The following is a 23,588-nucleotide window of genomic DNA, read 5'->3' as shown; positions in this document are numbered from 1 at the left end:
TGAAGCAATGTATCCCAGCAACATTTATGCAGCACAATGTTCTAATCTATCAGGTACTTCATTTGAATTAAAATTTTGATTACAAGTTCATGTCTTCTCAGAATATTTGGGTGGTTTGGGTGGGGAGGAGGAGGTGGTGCATTCCTGTAGCTTTCCTGTCTTAAAAATCACTTATTTTAAATTGTCAGTGTCTGCTCCTTTGTCTTTTACAACAATTATCTAAAGGATTAGCATTAAAGGAATAACTTTACCCTGAACTGTACAACCACAAATACAGGGGCAAATATAATCTATTCCACAGCACCTTATTTTATTCTCTCCTGTAAACAAAGCTTAAGAAGAGTGAAACTGAAATCTAATACTTCATTCAATGTTTAGTTCTTTCTTTACGTATTATCTCAGGATTTCTTCCAGGAATTGTGTTGTTAGATACATGTTTGCACGGTTATCTAGGGAAAAGTTACAGCTAAACTACAGCTCAAAAAGCTAGTACAGAACTGCAAGGGCCTCACAAACAAGCTGCAAAAATGCACATGAGTTTGCACTTCTCAATGGAAAGTATAATCCCTTTAACCGAAATATCACTTCTGAGAAAGGAAACCCATGTGCTTTCTGAGCTAATTTACTTGGCCAACAAGAAGAAAAAGCTACACAAGGACGTGAACATCTCTGGCACTGATCCACACTTGTGCTCTCTCATTAAGAACTTGGGACCCCTGCAGTCTGTGCTACTGGCACATTCTTGTTACTATATATACTTTTACTTAAAATACAGATAATTCTTAATTGCTAAATTAAAAAGAGTTTGTCTAAAGAGTTTTCTACAGCACTGCTGCCTGTACAAGACAGAGTCTCTTACACAAACTTCATCTATACAAATAGAGATGCCACTGGCACCCATGGTTTTCAGTGGATGCAATGCACCTGAAGGATTACACTGTGCAAGTCTCCACTGGAGCCAGGTTGTGTCTGATTTGTCCAGAGATACAAATGGAGAGGCAAACAACAGATGTCATCTTTATTTTGAGCCTTCATGCAGACAGGGGTACATATGGAGTACAAAAACTGTCCTGCCTAATCTCCACCAAAATCTCTGTCCTTTCTATTTGCCTTTGGCTTTACACCATGAAGATGAGGAAGGTCCACTGGAATTCAGTGTCACCATTGGCAGATCCATGCCTCTCCCACATAGCATGAAAGTGGGGACATAATGTAAAAAATGATTCAATTTACAAGGAAATAAACTCATCTAAATGTTTCGACCTTTTCACGAAAAAAAGCTTCCTCATTTTAAGTATATTTTCCCTTTGTTGAGATTATTTCACACACCATATCAATGCCAAACCATTATATCATGCATGCTACGTGTCCAACAGAAAAGCAAGCTAGCCTATAGAATGGCAAACCAATACAAGTCACTAAAGCTGGAGGGAAATACTTTTTCAACACAAGAGGCTTTTTAAGGTTTTGAAACATTTCCCATCATATCTAGATGTAACCAAGGTTTTCAAAATCTTCCAGATATTTGCTGAAGCAGAGACCTCAACTTGAACTGCATCCCAGAAGAACACGCTACCCACTACTCATTCAGGCTCCCTCTCCTTCATTCACAATCATTTAAATATTTGTACAATGTGGAAAAGCACTAAGATTTGAGATCAGAAGACTCCAAACCTACATTTATAATCCTCTCTGAGGATATGAAACACCTGGAAAGGGCCATGAGCTTCCCACAGCCCAGCAGCACTAATCACTCCGATGCTGCTCATTCACCTAGGCTTCATAAACCAAAAATTGTGTTTCTGGTCAGGGACTCCTTTAACACCTACCATTCCACCAAAGTGAGCTCCACAAAATAAATAAATATAAACCTGTGCAAATTCTGGTAGGTTGAAAACATTAAGTCAGAAAATTCTTGATCCTTTCAGTAACAGCAACCCAAAGGTCTGAGCTACAGAAAAGAAAATAGGATCCAAAATATTCCTCTCCTGTCTTTGCTTCAGGGTAAAAACTATCCCTCAACAGTTCATCTAAACTGTCCCCAGGGGAGCAGGATAAATAAGGCTCAGGCACAGGGTCAGAAGTTGCCAGGACAGACCAGAGAAAATGGGTTAATTCTTGTTGGAGGAGGAAGGTTACATGCTGACCCAGTTGGACATTTCTGGATGATGGAAGGATAAATAAGCACCCAGACTGATTCCTTCTAGTCTTACAGCACACAGAAACAAGGAGACTTGGGTAAAATACCAAGACATGCTAAGTTTAGAAACAAATGTTTCTCATTTGTGATAAAAGTGCAGCTCTAGTCTTTGAGCAATAGAGTGAAGTTATTACAAATATATCATACATATTAGAATCCTTCAGTTGCTTTCTTCAAGTCCCTGCAATCCTAGTTACTGAGAAATCACTAATTTTTAGGAAGGCCTACATAATTTACAATTTTACCACAAGCCCGTATAAAGAAACATCAGATTTCTTCTAAAACAAACTATTAAACACTAATTAAACACTGTATGTTTAATTCACCATTAGACTTGCAGAGTTCTGTAACTGTGGTTTACTCTCTTAAATACTGATAATATGCAGAGTTTTTGTCACATTTTGTAACTCAAAATCTCTGCTTTTCTAGGAATACTGAAGGGGATATTGCCACCATTGAACATGCCCACATAAGGATGTTCATCTCCTCTAATGGAGCTTGCTAAGAAGTCGGAACACACAATAAAAGAGAAGAAAACCTGGCATTGTCTGTGCAGGGAGTTGTCTATACCATTCCTTTTCTTTCTTGTTAGCTTTATACTGAAGGGAATATTAAAGTACTAAGAGGGGAAGAAGTTCAGCCCAAATACCACAGTGAGTCACTTGAAGAACCAGGAGAAGAAATGAGGTTTTCTGACTTGATCCACTGTGTTGGGGCTTCACAGTGCTTGAGACTCTGCTTGTTACTAATCCACTCAGGGAGCCAAATCCTGCCCCAAGTCAGCCATGATCTCCACACCAATTGTACATGCACAGTCTTCAGAGCACATTGTTTAAAAAGACAATAAAAACTAGAAGGAAGCCAGGAGTCTCAATTGCTCTAATCAATAAGTCCCATCTCCTGCCTCCCCCTGGACTCGAAGAACAGTGATGAAATAATCAAACATGTCATTAGGCTTGCTAATTACAGTTATTAAATGCTAAAACAAACAGCTGATAATTTCTTACTGTTTTTCAAGTTGGGCTTTCATGAGCTTTGCTCTGATTTAGAGAGGCAAACAGATGGTCTGGTTATTAGTGCTCTGGAAAAAAGAGTTAGAAAAACACATGCTCTTCAGGGCACAGAGTACACTGAGAACAAATATTTAGCCATATATGCCTTGCATTTCTCCTACAAAATCCTTTGTTGATGGCCTTTCCTGTCAGTGGCTTCTTTGCCAGTTCTTCCCATCTCCCTTCTTCTATTCAATAAGAACACACGGCTAAATTCAGGGTTTATTCCCAGAAGTAAGATCACATAATTCTTCCTCCACAAATCATCCAGGGACATTGCAGTGATGGCACAAAGCATTGTGATGCATACCACATTGAAAGAAAACCTTAAAGAAATCTCAGAAACCTGCATGCAGGCAGGCAGCACAGTTAGTGCCCTTCTGATGACCACTTTGCCAGTCAAGCCTGCAACCAAGAGGAAAGAGAGTCCAGTGACAAGATCCCTGTTCTGGCAGCTGTCTGAACACCTCTTAGTGGTGGCCCCAACTGCCTACAGGTAAGCCAAGAAACTGGCCATCCCAAAGTGTTTGTGATGTGAACTCTGGGTATAGGCTTTACCAATCTCAAAATCTCTCTGTCCTGAGGCACAGCCATCCCTGTTAATACACAATAAACTGAAATTCCAGCTATGTGTAGTCCTGTTGAGGACAGGAAATTATTAGTTTCCGTTAATGCAGACTTCTTGTATACAGCAGATAATGATTTTATCAAGCTCTGTTTTCAAGCTGCATCAATTCAGTTCTATCAGCCCTTCCACCACAACCCTTACCTGCCTGCAGAGATCCACTTTTAAGGGTTTCAAACCCTCTGCTTCCTTTCACACTCTCTTCATAAGCATGAATTCACAAGGATCAGCCAGAGACACAGGCAAATGTCCACACATGTAAAGGCTCCCAAGAACCTTGTCTAACATCCTGCAGCACAGCAGCAGCGGAAACAGGAGCAGCACACGGTGTCTCTGGCCCCTGTTCAGATGTCTACTGCAGTTCAAGTGAATGCATCACTTCATCTGACCCTGCAGATCATAAGCTGATCAATCTTGATGCTGAGACTCTGTTGAGACCATAAGTGAGTTTCCAGAGGAGCTGAAATAATCCTCATCAGGTATCTCAGTCCAAAATATGGTGAAAAAATGAATTATAATGAAGAGAGCCAGGAGACAGACGGACCTCAGTTGATGTCAGGCACTTCAATACAGTGATAAACAATACACTCTGGATTTCTAAATCTAACTGACAGACTTCCTAGGAAAGGAAAGTATCAAGGAATTGGTATCCAGAGTCTTAAAATAACATTCCTTTTTCTGTCATAGCTGAGCTCTGTGAGTCTGCTTGCTACTGGACTTACTGTGAGCAGACTTCTGTACTAAAACTCCTGCAACTTCAAGACAGACTAATTTGTTGCAAGGGTCATACACAGGATTAGCTGTGTGCCCACCCTCCAGTTCAGCTGGTTCCAATCAGGTGATTTTAGTGCAAGTGATGGAAATTTAAGCTCCCACAACAAGGCAATTAACACAGCAGTAGTGCAATCACCAGGGCCTGATCATCCACAGTGCTGCTCTTTGCAGCATCCATGTCTCAGAGTCAATTCCCCAAATCAAATTTTAATGGCAAATTTTCATGTCATTACATTTAGGGTTAATGACTCCAAAAACAAGGCTAATTGTTCTCACCAGATCTCCTGGTAGAGCAAGTATAACACTCTAGATGGGATGCCCAGAGTAGCCACTGAGTGATCCCTTTTCCTATCAAGTAGATTTGTCCTGCAATCACCCAAAGCCACTGCATAGATTTGAAGAGACAAGCTGTTGCGTCTTGTAATTCATTTTCACTGCTTTATGCAAGTATTTTGGGGTTCCTTCTTTAATTTTAAATGTATACTGGCCAATCAACCACAGCACATGGTGATGCCAGTCACTGCTGATAGAGACTGGTAGAGACTCCAAACCCATGCCCCAGGGCACAGGGCTGGAAGCTGTACAGACAGAATAAGGAGAAACAAAGAGAGGACAGATTCACCCTGATAGCACACTCTTTCTCTTCCTCATTTGAGACAAGAGTGGGGAAATAGTCAAGAAATGCCATGTTTTTCTAATAGCAGATTTCTCTTTTTTGAACTCCGTTGATTTCAAACTACACCAGGGAATGGTATGAAAAGGAAGATATTTTTCTGTAACAAAATATAGAAGAACTGTTGATGTTTCATTTGAAATTTCCATTCCAGAGGAAAAGGAGAATGGGAACTTTTCTTTTAAATCAAAACTTTTTGTGTAAATACAAAATGTTTACATCACTCAAAAATTAGATATTTTGGTTAATTTTATTCCCAACCCAATACAAATTCCAGTGTCCACAAACCAGCATTTGTGGCCTCCTGAAACCAGGATTTGAACTCTTTCAGCTCCCAGAGGCACTGGGGGTCTCATTTCAAGCCTTTTTCTGAAGGCTGAACTGCATCTACTGAAGAAAAAGAAAAAAACATGTACCTCAACATGTGGTATCTCTGGCACTAAGTGACCTGTTGTGTCCTTGGGAAGGTCAGTGTCTTCTTCTCTGAGCTTTCCTCTTTCATTAATGCTGCTGGCCTCAATTTGGTGGAACCTAATTGTAAAGCTGTCCTTTCTTTAGATGTATTTACAGTGAAATTCCTTCTCTGAAAGACCTTTCAGGAAATCTCTGCTTTTCCTTAAGGCTCTCAGTCATGTTCAGAGGTTGCTGTGACTCAGGTAATGAGGCTCCTCCCAAGATGTCAGGCTGGGGACAGTGGGCTACCAAAGGATGGAGATGGCTGAGCTGTTAGTGCATCCATTCTCCCTGCTCTGTGCCCTTTGGTGCCCAAAGCACGCAGGAAACCCTCCTGCTCTGCAGACACGAGCTGGGAGCTCTGCTTGTCACAGCTGCAGCAGCTCACCAGCTTATTACACCCTGCTGCTGCTGATTCCTCTGCGCTCAACCACGCTCTCAGAAACCTGGCCAGCCTCCTCCTTTGTACTCCTGCCTCGGCAGATGAGCAGACAGTACCTGGGTGACAGCGGGAGCCCACGCTCTGCCGAGCCCTCCAGGGAGCGGAAACACCGGGAAGGATCCTGAGAAACTCTTCTGGGAGGGATGTGGGGAAATGCTTTCAGCAAGACCCATGACATCAGTCAACTACAAAGCTTTTTATAGCCTAAGTGCATGAAAATTTCCATGCATGGAAAGGCAACATGGTAACAAATTCCCTTCTCTTTCCCGAAAGTTCATACACTTCATTCCATACTTCCTTGATCAATAGAAAATCTACCATAAATATAATCAAGCAGCTGAACAACGCCCCAATTTACACCACTCTTCTAAAACAGTCTGTTTCCCAAGAAAGACTATAAGCCCAGTTTCCAAAATATTTCACCACCTCTCACTGAAAAAAAAAAAAAACCACCTAAAATAATCTACAACCTGTTTTATGTCTTCTCCTCAGCATTCATCTCCCTCTTAGAATACAAAAATCAGTCTCTGGCTTGTAACTCATTCCCTAATGGCTCCCAAAACCATTCCATTGCTGCAAGCAACACACTGAACCAGCCAGGCAAAGCCAAGATTTTATTAGAGTTTAGACAACAAGCAGGTGGCCAAAGCCTCCCCCTGCCAGCCCCCTGCTTAATCTGCTTCCAGGAGGTCAGCAATGGAAGCAATCAGCCATGGCTGGGATGCACCTCACCCACCACTATCAGTCCATGGCTCTGCATAGGAGCTGTGGAATGGGATTTTCAGGTATTCTTTAGACACACATGTAAACTTTGTTCAGGTTCAGTCTAGCTCATAGATGAGATCACTGGAAGAAACCAAGAAGCAGTTCCAGGAAAAAGTCTTGATATTATCCACCACCCCTCAACTTTCCTGCAGTGCACAGATGCAGATGCAGAGACCTGTGCCTGCTGCTGGCTCAGCTGAGGGGAAGTGCCAGGCACAGAGCCGCAGACAGCACTCAGGCTGGATGAACCCATGCCCAGACAGATCTGTATGTCAACTCTGAAATTAAGTGCACTTGTGAGAGCCTGAGTGCTCCTGTGAGATGACACGGCTGTGCAGGCAGGTCCTGTTGTGCCTGCTGTGGAGCAGGCAGCAGCTGCTCTGCCTTGCCTGCCTGTTCTGCCCTTTTGCAGGGTCCAGGTGTGGAGCATCCACCACACTGGAAAACAAAGCAAAGCATAGCCCTTGCCTGAAGGGTCTTGTGTGTTTTCTGCAAGTTTCCTGTTGAACCACAGACAAACAAGCTGGTGAGCTACAGCTGATGAGAAAAGCAATAAACTCTGTAACTGACATGTTCAGCTGAGAGTTTTTGCGTGTGCTGATAAATTCTGCTGGTGTAAGGAGAATCCCCTTGACAACTTTACTGTACTGTTATCGTTAAAATTAACTGTAGTATTAAACTATGAAGAAGATTCAATAAAACTCTCCTGTTCCTCAAGGAAGCATGATTAAAACCCAACGTGCTCCCAGACTCTGTGCTAACTACAGAACTTTTGTTGTTGTTGTTGATCTGTGAAAATTCCAGGTATTTGATTTTTCTTTTTTTTGTCAAAAATTTTCTTCTGTGCTCCAAGAATACTCTAGGAAATTATTCCATTTTGATTAAAAAGAACCTGAAATGTTAAAATCATTTCCTTAATCTGCTTTATTACAACAGTCATGGGGAACACTGGGCAGTACTTACACTGTGGGCTGGAAGGGGATGCTGGGGCTATTGCATTGAACACCAGCAACTCAAATAGTTCTGCAATAAAGGGAATTGCTGCCCATAGTCATTGCATTTGGAGCCCATGAAGAGGAGGTGTAAATCCTAGGACCTCTAGCTGTGTCAGGAACAGCACATTTTGAGCAGATCTAAGTCTGGAGGCTGGTGAGTCTATATGGAGCAAGCTGTACCCTGCCTGCAGCGGATCATGGTGTGAAAGCCTGGGGGATTGTGCTGGCACTGCTTATTTAACACCCCCCTCTGCAAGGCAGCCTTGGCACAGGACAGTGTCTAACGAGCTGATGATTTGATGTGAGACCCTCTGGCTCAGAGCTGAACACAGGCACCATCAGTGCAAGGGGCTACATAAACAATCCAGACAGGTTGTCATTAATAAATATTCCATGAATTACCAAATGATCCTGCAAGCATTTCCATGCAAAGCAACAGCAGGAGCCAAGAACTAAATTGCAGTACAGTCCCTGCATAAATTCCTCCCCTCTACTTCCCCAGAGCACCCAGTTCAGCTTTTGTGCCTCAAACAAACTGCAGGTACTGTGCTGTGTTTTTATGACCACGCTCCCTTCTTTGAGGCAGTGAAAGCCAACCATGTCAAACATTTCAGGACATTCAGAATGAGACTGCAGTGCAAGATAAAGCACTCCTGCATGTGAGTACCGTTGGGATATTCTTGGGTTTTCATGAAAAAAATTTGGTGTTTTAGACGCTCCCCTCAAACTCATGGATTTTGATGTAACTGATGAAAGTTTAGTCAGCATTTATAGATCCTCAAATTGTTTCCCCAAGTCACAGCTGGACTTGTCATCTGCAGGCTATTTATTAACTGCTAAAATATGGGAAGACATCTCACAGCAGCTATCAGTGGAGAGGAAAGCTTTTCTTGCCTGGATGACACATCCATGGCACAGCACAATGATGAACCCCATCCTTATGGGACTGGGGGCTCAACTCCTGCGGAGAGAGCCAGGGAGGAAGAGTCCAGGCACCAAAAAGCCGTGCTGCAACCTCCTCCCTTCTGCAGTCAGCATTACTGTGGACACAAAGGAAACAAAAAAAGCAAAGACTGCAAACAAGAGGAGCTGGCTATTTGTGATGGAGGTTTTCTCATTGCAAGCAGCCTGGATGGTTTGTAATCATCAGAAATGCTGCCACTGGAAATACCCTGGCTTTATGCTGCCAATTTGAGTGACTTCATGCAAGATTCTGATTGCTTCAGACTTTCTCTTCCCCCTCTCACTGACAAGTTGTAATTCACACCAGAAGCAATATCATCTAAGCTATTCTCAAAGCCTCTTCCATATTGTCTAGTCCTCATCCACCCCCAGATCCTTGAGATTTGTCTTCTGAATGAAGGCTGTAAATCTTTGTACAGAATGGTAGGAGAAGTTTGAGCATCTGAGTTATTATGTAAATGCAGCATCAATGGTACTTTTAACTGCAAGCTGATTGGGACTGTAAGTGGAACACCAGTGATTTATAGGCCCGAGTGCTTCCTACATACAGAAATTGAATGCTATTCACTGACCTTGAACCAAAGGCAGGATCCCTGAATTGTCCTTCATGCTGAGACAACCCATATCTGGGCTGGAGCTAAGCAGCTGCCTTGCATCCTACCTGTGCTGCTCATTTACCCTTGCCTCAGAGTATGAAGAAAATGAACGTGGACCAGTTTCCAATGCTCTGAGTATTACTGGACAGTCCTGGTCCACATACGGCCCTTTTATTACCAGAAGAGCTAATTAAGTTACTGCCAAGTTCAAACATGAAACCAGTCCCTTGAGATTCTGCAGCATCATAAGGACCAGGATGTGGCAGACAGTGGTGACAATGGGCTGGAGGGATCAAGGAAAGGTGTGCTCACCTGACACAAAGGCCACTTTCTCCTTCAGTATAGGAAGGACATCCGCAGCTTTTAAACCATCATTTCGAAAAGAACCTGCAAAACAGAAAAACAGGAAAGTCACATTAAAAGAGAGCTCCCAGCTTCAGGGACACACACACCATGTTTCTCAAAATCAGACTGTAGGAAGGCTATAAATTACATAAAAGCACAAAGAGACCCAAACGACTGCTAAACAAACAACGTTAACATCAGTAGAGATATGTTTGCTTAAAAAATTAAATACAGAGAATCAGCTCATTGCTCTATCCCTCAGAAGTTCTGAAAGGTTAACAAATTTTCTGTCACAGCATACATTGCAGTTAAGACAGCCACAATACACAGAGTATCATCACAACTTCAGAAGGCTTCAACCGGTACAGAGTAATACCAAACAACTTAAAGCACAGGCCCTTCTTGTTCTTTAGCCCAGCCTTTTATACCCCCCATGTTGATGCACTGCACCTGTGTGCCCTCTGTTCCCTTTGGTGGTTGGTCAGTGTCCCTGGGCACTCCATGCTGCTGGAGTGCTGCTCACCTGCTTTCCACAGCTGTACCCACTGGGGATGAGGCTTGGCCACAGTCCCGCTCCCAATGACCACAAACTGTGCAACTACAATTTCCCACCCAGTAACCAAATTAATCCCTGCTGCCTTTTTCACAATACTATCACTTGGGAGATCCCCATCTTACAGAGCAAGCCAGGAGCCTTCTTCCTTCGCTGTTCTGAACATAGCTAGGCCAAATTACAGGGAACATTATAGCATATACACATCCATTTAGCATCAACCTTTGAGACAGATTTGCACAGGGGCTGGCCTAAAGAGAGCTTTTCCCCTTTGCCCCTTTTTGCTGTGCACAGCACAGCTGGGATGCAGCGGCTCGAGGTGAGACCATACTCAGAGGGAGGACATGCTCCTTATGAGTGGTTTGAAGCCCCAGCACATTCTCAGGGAATTCATGCTGTTTGATTACACATGAAGCATATCTGCACAGGTCATTTGCTTTCCCTGAAGTGCCAAACTACTTCATGTATCCTAAATATTCACCCAAGAAATCACAGTCTTTTACTCTCTTGTGAACAGAATTGCCCAATTTCAGGTTCCAGCCGCATCTCTCTGCTCTGCAAAAGACCGGCAATAAGGGATCATCCCAGAGCAAGCCAGACACTGCCATTCCCAGAAAAGGTGGGTTTGAAGGACACCTTTGCAGTTCCCCTGAAAAATAATTCATCCATCACTGGGTAGTGAATAATAGCCATCATGACAAGTGATCTTCCATATGGCCTTAGATTTGTTCCAGCTCACCAAAGAATATAACACATTTGAAATCCTGTATTTTCACTTTCTGCCTTTCACAGGCAGGCAGTAACCACCATTCTTCTGAGATGGTGCCAGGGTAAGAAGTCTTCTCACTAAGCAGTTTTCTAGAATCAGGGTAACATTGCTGCAGCCATCACACCCTCCTTGCTGAACACAGCAGATGGTACCTGACCAGTTGGGTGTGAAAGTGGGACTGGGGATAAAAGCTCCCCCTTTGCATTGTCATCTTTCGCTGCCAACATGCAGCCTGCAAAGGCAAAGTGGTTCAATCCATGGAGACATTTGGAACAGACAGGAAGAAGACCAAAGCATCCATTTTTAGCTGATCTACAAGTGTTAAGTATTATTATTATTATGGTTGAGTTACTGGTTTTTGCCAGTTACGGTCAGATTGTGCAACAAGGCTGTCTTGTACATGCAAATATGTCCTTCCCCAGTGACCAAAGGCTACAGCTACCTCTCTGTGTCCCCACTTGCTCTCAGGTGTCACCTCTGTGACACTCAGCCCCAGGAGATATGTAAGCTCACCAGCTAAGCCTTAAGCTAGTGAAAACTAGCACTCAAAGGAGTGAGGTAATTCAATGCAAGGCCAAGACCAACGTAACTGAAATTTGAACAGGCACTGCAGTAGAGTCCCAGAGGATGCCTAAAGTGTGCATTGTGCCAATAAAGTGTTTTGGGACCAGGGAAATGAGTCCTGATTACTGAATTCTTTCTGTGTTCAAGTAAACAAGACTTTGTGCACTCTGGGTTAAATACATGAGACTTGGCTATTAACTTATCCTCTTAACAAGAATAACCCCTCAGATCCCAGGCTATGGCTAGTTCTCACATCAAAGGTAGGAAGTTCTCAGCCACAGGCATCATTTGGAATTTAATAAGCTTTGTGTATAAGCATCTCATCCAACCATGAAGCCAATGTGTGAGACACATCACAAGGGTTTGAAGACACTCAAATGGAGTACAGGGCCAAATTTATCCAGCTGCAAGATCTGCAGTGTCAGTGCCAGTTGAGTTTTTCCCAGTATTCGTTAAATTTGTCAGGAAAATGGCAAAGTCCATTCTTAGGCACCCAACTGTGCAGCAGGCAGCGTACAACTGAAATCTTTGTGAACATTGCTAAAAAAAGCCAGTGGGCGTATGTAAAGCACGCCATAAGGACTTCTTAGCAAGAACCCTCTACAATGAGGGCTGAAGGCCAGTTTCAGACACTCTCCTGCAAGGAAGCACTGCATTTCATAGAGGAAATACACAGACACCAGGAGAAAAAGGTATGACTTTAAAAGATGGTCATCTCCTGAGTTGTAGCAGGGCAGGCTGCAGGCAAGGAGCTCTCTGGTAACAGCCCCGATGTCCTGACTGGGCACAGGAGAGGCAAGGAAAGATTAGAGTGGGGACAGTGCTGCAGCAGGTACCTTCCCCTTTCTCAGTATCACCCAGGACAGGTCAGACACACTCCAAAGTAAATGATGAATGAACTGAAAAACTGTGAGCCTGTACTACAACCAGGGAATAAACGATCAGTCCCAAGAGCTGCAAAACTTCCCTTGGGATGAAGAAGGAAGCTCTGAAAGGCAGACCAGTGCCTAAAGCAATGCATCGTACTTAAACAATTGCACCTCATGACCCACAGATGCAGCCATGGCCAGTGTTTCCAGAGGTTGCTTCAGGTCCTGACAAAATCACTGCATTGGAGGCTACATCTCAGGGCATGCTGTCAGGTTTCCAGCAAGAGCTGGGGCAAGGTATGCATAAATGGGAAAACCAATGGCTCTAATAAAGACTCCAAAAGCAACAGCCAATCTGTCTCCAGGAGGGGCCAGCATAGCAAAGATGCATTCCCCAGTTCGTAAGTTATTATAAGCATATCCCTAATGATGCTCATTTTCATCCTCTTCCCCAGCTGTTTCTAATACATTTGTTTTGTTTGTTTGCGTGCTGGATCCAAGACCATGTCTGCAGAGCACCATCTCATTTTGCTGCAGAGCCCCATGCACACAGAGGTTTTGCAGCCTGCCCTACACCTCTCTGCTGCTCCTCTCAGACAGCCCTTCTGCAGCAGATGGACACAGACTGGCAGAGGGATGAAGGAAGGACAAGCTGAGCCATCCTGCTATTGTCCATGCATTTGTTTGCTGGTTCACCATCCTCATAAACATGGCACTACACAACAGAGCCCCTCTTGCTTTCTACCTGCACTGTCTGCCAAGACACTCAAGCACTGCAATCATCCCTTTACCAAAAGAGAGGCACAGAGAGGATGGTGCTGTGACCCAGTCACCCTGCAGCCCCTCACACCTTCATCACATCCTGGCTTAGTGTGCTATCCATGGAGCAGGGACACCATGACTGGCCACAAACTTTTATTACTCCAGTGACCCAAGAAGAAAGCACACCATGCCAGCCTGAGCAGCTGACAGCATTACATATTCCTGGAAGCACTGAAGAATTCAAAGTGGATCCTCAGTATGGCTGATTCACATTTCAGGGCAGAGCAGCATCGCACGTGCACAGAACATCTCCTAGCAGGGATTCCCTGGGTGGCAGAAGCAGCTCACAGTTTTAGACAAGATGCTGTAATGAGAAGCCAGATGGGTGAGCTGAGAAGCTTAAAGCATGCTTCCACAGTAAATGCAGCAATCTTGAAATTGAAAAAATTTGTTTTTCTCTTGCACAAATGCCCCAATTGGCCTGGAGAGCTCGCTGCTGAAGGACAGGGAGGTCAGCAGCTCAAGGGGCTTCCTGAACAGGTTGGAGATCAGCAAACAACAAACATCTCCAGAGAACTGTAAAGATTAATAAAATAAGCAAGAGTTTTGGAAAGAATGTAAGCCTACAGACTTTGAAGTGAAAGCCAAGCTCTAACTCTTGGAGTGAAAAATAAATTATCCCCAGAGAGAGCCCTGTGAGCTTTAGCATTTCTTTCTCAAAGCAGAGTGCGGGGTCTCTGCTGGAGACACCGTCTTGGGCTAGATGGATCAATGGTCTGCTCCAGAGTGGCTCTTCCTAGAAAAGCTTCAGTTCTAATCTGAAAAATGCAGCTCTTGGCTTCAAATAAAGATCAGCTGCTGGAAATATGGAAATACTTTCTACACTTAAAAAAAGTATGCGTAGGCAAGAAGAAGGCCTCCTGTCAGAGCACTGCATGGGGCTTAATCACTTGGCTCCTGATGCCTTCTGCAAGAGTTGTTCATCCCAAGTCCCATGCAATGTTTCAGGAAAGGCAGCCCACATTCTCAGAGTTCTCAGAACAGATTTGACTATTTAAAAACTTTGGCATAAAGTTTCTTTAACCAAACAAAACTGAACTCCTTGGGCTAAACCCATCCCTCGAGGAACTCCACTGGAGCCCAGGATGCAACAGTAGGAATAATCTGGTCCATATTTCTTCTTCCCCCAGCAAAGGCCTCTCTTGCATTTCTATACCTCCCCCCCACACCCCAGTTTTTGGGGCATTTATCTCCCAGGTTTATCATAGCCTATTGCCTTTCTACCTTTTTGTTTCCCTGCCCCCCCTCCAAGTCTCAGTGGAATTTATTTGTCTTTGCAGTACTGTAGTGTCTTGGCTTTCTACAACACACAAACAGAAGGGACGTCTGATGCGAGCAGAGAGGGGCAGAACAAAGGAGACTTTAGTATTCCCATTGTAGCCTTTGCAAACTGAGACACAGAGAGATTGACTTGTCCAGTGTCAGACAGAAAGTTTGTGCAGAGCTGAACCCTCATTTCCCCAATGCTTTTCTCATACAAACATCCCTTTGTTTTCCAGCAGAATATAATCCTCCTTTTTCTTCTCTTTACACTTCTGGTTTCCTCCTCCTGCCCTTCTCTCTCCATTATTCTTTCCTTCTGCATTTATGCCTCAAATATTTACTTTGTGTGTGTGCTAAACCCCCTTTAACCCCTTCCTCCCCTTCCTGCAGGCTATTGTCTGTCCCTGAAGGGCTGTGAGCCTTCCCAGTTTGATTTCTCTGCTTTTTCACAAGCCACACCGAGGGGCTTAGCCAAGGGCTGCTGGGGCCTTTGCCTCTGGGATTTTGCTGGCTGAGGCTCATTGGTTCAAAGGCAGAGAGGCCACAGCATGGCACAAGCATTTGGTTGAATAGAAGCAACATGTGCTCTGGACTAGTATTTTAGCACCATCTGGCAGAGATAAATGAGGCTGGACACTCTGCATCTGCCAATCCCTCCTCTGTGGACAACAGCCTGATCCTTGATGCAAAGAAAGAGCATTTTGGTGCCCTGAGCTCCCCAGGAGCCTGCATGGCTCTCCTGCCATCCTTCCCCACTGCAGGCAGCAGAAGAGCAGGCTTTGATTTCACAGAGGAAGGAAGGAAGGATTAAATTCAATTGAATCTAAAGACAGCACCAGAGAGAAAAAACCCACAAAATTAAGCTGTAAATATTATTACAACTATTACTGAAGACTAACCCAGAACTATATACTTCTCCTTAATAACCAATAAAAGGTAATACCTGGTCTCACAGGAAGCATTTAGGACTGCAGATTGGAGTGTGGCAGGGACAGGGTGAAAGGCAGGTTGGATTAGCACCACAGCCCTGGGGCAAGGACAGTGGCTGTCCCCCTCCATGCTCCTATGTTTGCTTTCCCCAGCCACCAGATCCAGCGTACAAACTGACACACAGATCCATGCCAAAGCTTCAAAGTTGCAAGAACCTTGGATACCAAACAGATAGTCTGCACAAAAGATTAATCCCACTGCACCACATGCCACACTCTATCCCAGCTGAGACAAAAGTCACATGCATTACATTGCTGCATTTATTCTAAAATTAAAAGATGAATGTTGGGTTTACATGTAATAATTAGGCTCAGTCCAAGACTAATATTATTTTCACTGTGTTTCTTCATACTGTCCTTCTTTTTATTAATTATACACCACTCCTGCTTGCTGAAATACCCTTCTGGTCTCATCTAGGGGTTGCAGTACTAAAGGCTACTTCCCCTTCCAAGTTTTGCCTGTGTTTGTCAGAAGTCTGGCTGTTTTTCTCCCCCTCTACACCAACAGGAGGGTCCCTCTGATTTCTCACTGCTCATATCTCCATACAGGGACAGCCCCTGTCAGCACAGCCTCTAACAGGGAGAGAAGCAGGGCTGGGGTTTGGGGGACCTTGCTAATTGCTGAGATTGTTATTCCTTCCACGGGGTACTTGGCAGCACTGAGCCTCCCAGCACAGCCTTTGAATGTCCACACATTTAAACAGTAGCCTCAGCTTGAAACCAAGCCAAAGAATGGGCAAGGCCTCAAGGAAGATAGTGGGGCTTGCAGCAAGCATGCAAATTCATTAGCATGCAAATTCATTAGCATGTGTGCGCGTGTGGCCTCTAATAAGCTGTGTTCAGCATCTGAAGCCCAAAACATCCCACCCTGTGCATCCCACCTAAGCCATCAGCCTGGCTTTGCCTTTTCATGTGGCACAAAACCATTCAAAGCATCACAAGGATACTGAATTTATGCAAAATCTGCAGTGGAGTCCCTGCTTCAACTTCATCCATAGGGGATTTTACTCATTTCATTTTAAACATCCACTAATAGAGATGCCAAGATAATGCAATGGCTGTGAATCAGTTTTTTGCACATTTCCTTTTCATTTTCATCAGGACTTTGGAATCAGGCTGAGATCTTTCGGTTCTTACACTTAGAAAAATAATTAGACATTATAGGTAGCCCTGTGGACAGCACATCTGACTGCTAGTCAAAAGACTTGGCTCTGTTTGTGGTTCTGCTCCTAAATTGCTTTATGATCCTGAACAAGATGTTTTAACTGCGCCAGATCTTGGTTTCCCTCTCTACAGAACGGAAATAATGACTGCCCACATTAGTAAAGCACAGTCAGGTTCACAGACCTCAAAAGCACCTTTCAAACATGAATTAATTTTGTCTGAAAAAAAAAACCTCTCCAAGTTCTCTGAGGCAAGGAACTGTTGCAGTGCACTTTTATAGACAGGCAAAAATGAGGCATTGAAGTAGGAAAGACTTGCTCTGGTGATCACAGAAAGACTTTCTGGGAAGGAATGGGAGATGTTAAGAGAACTGGAAAAATTAGATCATCTGAGACAAAATCCTGTGTTTTATTTCTTAAGTGTACAAGGGATAGACGTGCTGCCCTAGAGGGAAATAAGTATATTCAGCACCTTAAGATTTTAGTGGATAAGTTTCTTGCCATCTACAGATTGCTCTGCACATCAGTGACCACCCAGATGCAACAGTCTTTTATGGTGTTAATAAACAGCTACGGGCCATTTGTAATCTGAAGTCACATTTTAAACACAGCCATGGTCTCCATCCAGGCCAAGTGTGCATGAATATTTTCTTTTCATTTCACTCCCCTCTCAATTACAATTGGGTTTCTTATGGAAACATTCCTGAGAATTTTATAATCCCATAAAAAGAACTGCTGATGGATTCCTGCATGAAGGATGCAGGCCCTCTTTGAAGCTGTAGAGGCTGGGTACCCCAGGTCCCATCCTCTATTTAATTCTGTAGGTTAGAATAATATCTTTTAACTGGCATTGGTTTAGTCAGCAGGCTTTTCCCAAAAAGCTGCAAAAGGGCATCTGCCAGCACCTGTCACATAGCTCAGGGTTTTCCACCCATATCCCAGAAAGCCTCCTACTCACATCCTGGAGGTCCCCAGCCATCAGTAACTTCTCCAGGACAAAAAAAATAAAATAAAATATCTAATTATGTACAACATTGAGGAGGCACTTTGCTGAAAAGCCAGTCATACAAAGGAACCATATGCCAGTGCCCCAAGTGTGCTTTGCAAACATCTGCCTCTCAGGGGGATTTCATGCCAGACACTAAGAAAGCAACTTTAATTAGAGGCCAATTGAAATCCTTGTCCCAAAGCCTGTGACTGCCCTAAAAAAAGAAAAAAATATATCCTAAAAAAACAAGGCAATTGCATTTCCCCCCAGGTTTAAAAACACTCTGCATCTTCTCTTTTTAATTTTTCTGACAGAGTTCAACATGCCCCATCCAAACAGATTGACAAAGTTGCCACTGCCTTCAGAAAAATCCCTGTCCAGGAAGGATGGTTGTGTCAAATATGAATGTCAGAGTGGGTTTTAAATTAGTCATTTTTGACTGTGGTTCATTCAACATTCACAAACCAGCACCTCACAATTAATTAGGCTTACATTTCCCCTGCCTCACGTCGCCTCAAATCCCTTCTGACCGGATACATTTCTGCCTTTGCTCATCTCCTCTGGACCCTCTTTCTTTCTGCCAGGGCTTATGATTTCAGCTTGCAGCTATTGTGTCATCCTGGGAAGCTGATTTAAAAAAAAAAAGAAAGAAAGAAAAAAAAAAGGAATAAAAGAAAACCTAAATCTGCAATTCAAAGGGGAGTTTTCCCTTCCTATGCATGAATTCCCTGGTTAGGGATAAAGCAAGATCCAGGCCCTAAGCTCTTGACACAGGGCAGGCAAAAGTAGAAACTGTCCCTGCAGAGGGGTACAGGGAGAGCAGCCAAAGCCCTGGTGGGATCACAGAGGCTGCTCCCACCCCAGAGCAGGGGACAGTTCATCCAAACAGGGCAGTTGCAGGTCTCTGGGTAATGCATCTCTGGACAAACCCAACAAAGTCAAGGCAGCAAGAAGAGCAGCAGCAAGCACTCCAGCTGACATCAGGCAGAGCTCAGGGGCATCAGGCAGCTCCCTCAGGAGCCAGGGAAAGGCTCACGGGTGCACTGTCATGCTGGGCTGCTCCAAGAGCTGCCTCCACCAGGGAACAGGACCTCCTGTCACACCCCACTCTTCTGTCTTTATTACAATTTCCCAGGGTCTGCTCCTCTGCAAACCAATCCACAAGCAATGCCAGGGCCTGTGCACAGCCCACTGGCAGCTGGCTTCACACTGCCCACACCTCTCTGACCAACCTGAACTGTGAATGGCAGCAGCAGCAGCTCCTCCGAGGCTCTGGCCAGGAAACACTCGGGGCTTAACAGCACCCCCTTAACTCCCCCACCAGCATCCCACATCCAAACAAAACCAGGGCAAACATTTTACACACATCAGCGGGAGGGGGAAGGCAAGGCACTCACAGGACTAAATAATTTATCTGCCTCTCTTACGGATGCTGACATTTTTGACACACATTAAACATTAATGAAAATCATTTTATGGATGGCTGAGTCATGCCAGTCAATGGATAATCTCCTGCCTCTCCACCTGCCCCTTTCACCCTCATCTGGCTCCTATCTCAGAATGCAGCCACTTGTAACTCTGCCCTCTGAAAGAGGCCAGGCTCCCCCAGATGCCAAAGAGCAGAGCAAAATCACCGAGGGGGCTGAACAGATCCCAGTGAATGCCTGGATAAGAACCGAGCCCACGGAGCCCTAACCCCACTGCAGTTAAATTCACAAACCTGCTGTTTTGTTAATTAGCTAACACGAGATGCCGTGAATCATTTTGGAAAGCAAATTACCTCCCTGATTTCCAAAAGCTTCCTAGGCGCATTTCTTTTTTTAACTTACTATTTTTTCCTTCTCTCAACGTATAAATGCCAATTAAATTACTGCCTGCCTCTGTTTAATCTAATGTTAGCCTACTCATATTTTCAGCTGCTCCCTGATGCCAGTACGGCCCCTTATGCCCAAATCTCTTTAGCATGCTAGTATAAATGTTTATAGCCCTAAGACTTAGTGCTGTAAGAACCTTGACATTTTTGTGCTAAAAACCTGTGATGTTATTGTAATGATGAATTTAAAAGGATCAGCAATAGGTTGAAAATGCAGCTTTCCTTTAGTTTGTTCCAGCTAAAGATGCATATAAAGAGATGACTGGGATTAAAGTCTCATGAGCTGTCTGAATCTCTTTCTGGACAAGCAGCCCTTAAATTTGCTGAAATTATGTAACTCACCAGAAGGTAGAGTTACAAAAATCCACTGGGCACGTTTCAAACACAGAGGGTATGCATTCAATCTCATCTATCACAGAATCATAGAACCACTGAAGCTGGAGAAGTCCTTTTAAATCATCAAGTCCAACTGTTAACCCAGCACTCCCAAATCCACCATTAAACCCATTGGACTGTGATTCTGCACACCAGAGTTACCAGGAATATGTTGTCCATCCCAAATACACCTTTCTTTATGGAACAGACAAAAAGATTAACACCTAAATTCAGCAAATTGCCTTTTTTCACGAAGGGAGAGCTCAGAGCTGCACCAATAACTGGCTACAGGTTAATGAGATCTGACTGATCTCCAGAGGGTACAAGCTGCTGCTCTATAGATCCTGGACAGCTGGAACCAGATGACCATCCAACTCCTCCCTGAAACACAGGGAAATAGTCTGGGGCCTCTTTCCAGCCCACTGCCAGGTTGCACTTTTTCTTTCAATGGAGGTGACACAAGTGCAATATATTGGCAATGATATTTTAATTTCACAGATTGAATTATAAAGTCCTTTTCCCACACACATTTTCCCTTCTGAACAGATTTGACTGGTTGGTGGTTTCACTGAGCAGCATGCCCTGCAAAAAACAGCAATTCCAGGTAGGGGGAAATTGTCACATTCAGCGTGTCAGTAGCAGTCCACCAAGTTTATTACATAGGTTTCTAAAGATAGGGAAATTGTATTTCGATCTGAGATGACCTATTGCAGCCTTGCTACAGGTGGCTGTTGAGCCTCCCTCAAGTATAACATTGTGGAGCAGACCCCAACCTAAATCAAGCTAAGTCAATCAAAGGACATTGAATACCTTCAGTAAATAAGATATGAGGAGAAAACACAGTTTCTCCCACATCTCCTACTGCAGGTGAGTTTTCACTTCTTTGGCTGCTGCAGTTTTAATAACCAATTTTTGTCTTTTTCCCCAGCCAGGAGTTCATCCTGCATAAACATCTGATGCCAGGCATCCCTGCTCTCCCACACAAACATGCAACCACACACACCTTCCTATATTTGGCTTCTAGCTTTGCTGATAGAAGAACAGACCATGTATTTCCAACCTACAACTCAGGCCAGGGTTTCCATGACCTTTTCCTGCAAGCTCCAGCTCTGCTGCTGGAATGGCTGGTTCATTATGTTAGTTGTTCAATAACTCAGGCATTTAATACTGCTTTGAATAAACAAGTCACAGTCAGAAGTCAATGAAACATTAGGAGCAATGACCAATCAGAAATAGCAAACTAACTGCACAAAGGAAAAGAAAGAAATGCAGTGAAGTTTTTCTGCCTGCTCACAAAGAAAAGCAGAGTGAAAGATGGACTGGAGAGAACACATTCATCATGCTTTTGCTTCATTACTATAATAATTAATTTATATTAGCAGGTGCACATTAGGAAGATTTGTTTCCACCCCTCTGCCACCACCAGCTGGTGCAACATGCGTGTGTCAGTCATGGGAAAAAGTGGCTGTGCTGATGCCCTCACCATCTCTTACGTCTGCATCCTGCAGCTTTGTCATGGCTCCAGTCAGCAGCACTGGTAGGGATGCACAAACACATCACAGAGAGCAGTTTTACCCCAAGGGGCTTCAAGTGACCATGGTGGGACACAAGCAGACACATAACTTCATTTCCCATATTTCATGGGAACTGACTGATGGCAGAGTGCAGGTGTCATTGCCAGGTATTTGATACAGGACGTTCATATTAGCCTTTTATAAATGTGATATTTATAAAACTGCACTGGAAAAGTACTATGATATTCCACCCAGAGCTTTTGCTCCTGAGGAACATAGCATGAAAATGTTCATGAGTCCTCAGACCTCTGGTTTATATCTCACCCAGTGGATCCCACTGCAGGATTTGGCCCAATAGCAGAGTTCTCAGATATTACTTGGGACTGAGAGGTCCAGAAAAATATCCTCTTGATAATGCCTACTTGCATCTTGTGATCTGATGGAAATTCAGCCTGTGGAAATACATCTACCCCCTCTCTCACTTTTCCTAGGAAGCCCTATCAAATGTTGTGATATCCATTTATAGCAACTCCAGAAAGCTGAGATACATGACACTAGCTACTAATGAAAGCTGGAGGATAAAGCAATAATGACATCTTGGGAACAAAAAATACATACTGAAATATTATAGAAAGAAAGTTATCAGGCAGGAGATGTACAAAATTCAATTTTCTGAGTGCTATACTGGCTTAAATGATACAAACAATCTTTTCATGATCATCAAATGAAGCTTTTTGGAAAATCTTTTGTGAACTCACACACAGAGAAAAAAACAAAGAGATAAATAAACAGCGTCATCTTCCCCTGCACTGAAGTGCTACAGTACTGAGTACACTGCCTGCTATAAGACTACTGACAATTAAGGATGTATCACCTTGAGCAGTATCTCTGTCTGCACGTATCTGATCTGCTCATTACCATCATCCTCTGCCACACAGCACAACCACGCACTTCATGGAATAAATATCCATTGAAGCCCAAGTGGCAAGTCAGCTGAGCACATAAATTGCCCAGGTTCTACCCGGGGACAAGAACAATTATCTTTACAAATCCACTTTAAAACCCTGACTAAAGAATACTTTCTGAAGAGGTCAAGCCCTGATGATAGCTACTACTCTCAAATGAATCTTTGTTATCGCCCAAATACAAAGAGCTGTTTTAATGCTTCATGACAGCAGAATGCCTCTTCCCAGAGCGAGCTCACCCGCATTTCTGCAGATCATCACTAAAGTGTTCCGTAAGTCATACAACTTTTTCTGGCTTTGAAAGATTGCCCTTTGATGTCCAATAGACAGATGTCAGCATAAAAAGATAGGGAGGGGAAAAAGTCCAAGCTCTGCACAACCAGCAATAATCAAGAGAACAACAGTGAGCTTGTCTGTGGAGACCAAGCAAGCAATAGCAGCTGAGCCATCTCCTCACCCAACAGCTTCCAAAAACTGTTTAGCAATAGCACAGCTACAAAAATGTCACTAAGGTGAAGTGCCCTAAGTCACCAGTAACTGTCAATGGCTCTGCAACCACTTAACAGCACCACTAGCTCAGGAGCACCCACCATGGATAGAAATCCAGCAAAATAGTGCACTTGAAGCCATAACACAAGTCAGTCCCTTGGGTGTCAGCTGTTTGGGGAACAGTGTGATGTAGCTTACACTACCACTGTCACTGCTCTTCCAGGGATAAACAGAAGGCTTCTGTCATCACTGTTTTCAATCCAGTCCTTTTCATAAGCATTGCCATTCAACTATAATGATTGTTTTGTTACGTGTGGTTCTACTCGGAAAACTGACTCCATAAAAACAGAATCATGGAGTTCATGTTTATTGCATCTCAATGATTTCCAGATCAAATGCAGTCAGTTTACAAGTAAAAAAGATGTTTGGTTTGTTTTTCCAGCTACCAGGTCTACAAACTCATGCTGGGATCTAGAAGTTAAGTTGTCATTTTTTTGGCTTGTACAACT

General features: G+C 43.7%; 1 protein-coding gene across 9 annotated transcripts in view; it reads right to left on the bottom strand.

Annotated features, from left to right (window-relative positions):
• Positions 1–23,588, bottom strand: part of KALRN (kalirin RhoGEF kinase) — a 463,005-nt gene that overhangs the window by 300,863 nt on the left and 138,554 nt on the right. For all 9 annotated transcript variants that reach the window (XM_074548811.1, XM_074548813.1, XM_074548812.1 and 6 more), the window contains exon 3: positions 9,851–9,925. In XM_074548811.1, the coding sequence (XP_074404912.1) occupies positions 9,851–9,925 (75 nt within the window). The remainder of the gene's footprint in view (positions 1–9,850; positions 9,926–23,588) is intronic.

Source organism: Zonotrichia albicollis, chromosome 10 (genome assembly GCF_047830755.1).
Source record: "Zonotrichia albicollis isolate bZonAlb1 chromosome 10, bZonAlb1.hap1, whole genome shotgun sequence".
In the NCBI taxonomy this organism is placed as follows: domain Eukaryota; kingdom Metazoa; phylum Chordata; class Aves; order Passeriformes; family Passerellidae; genus Zonotrichia; species Zonotrichia albicollis.
This window is presented reverse-complemented; position numbering and strand designations above follow the sequence as displayed.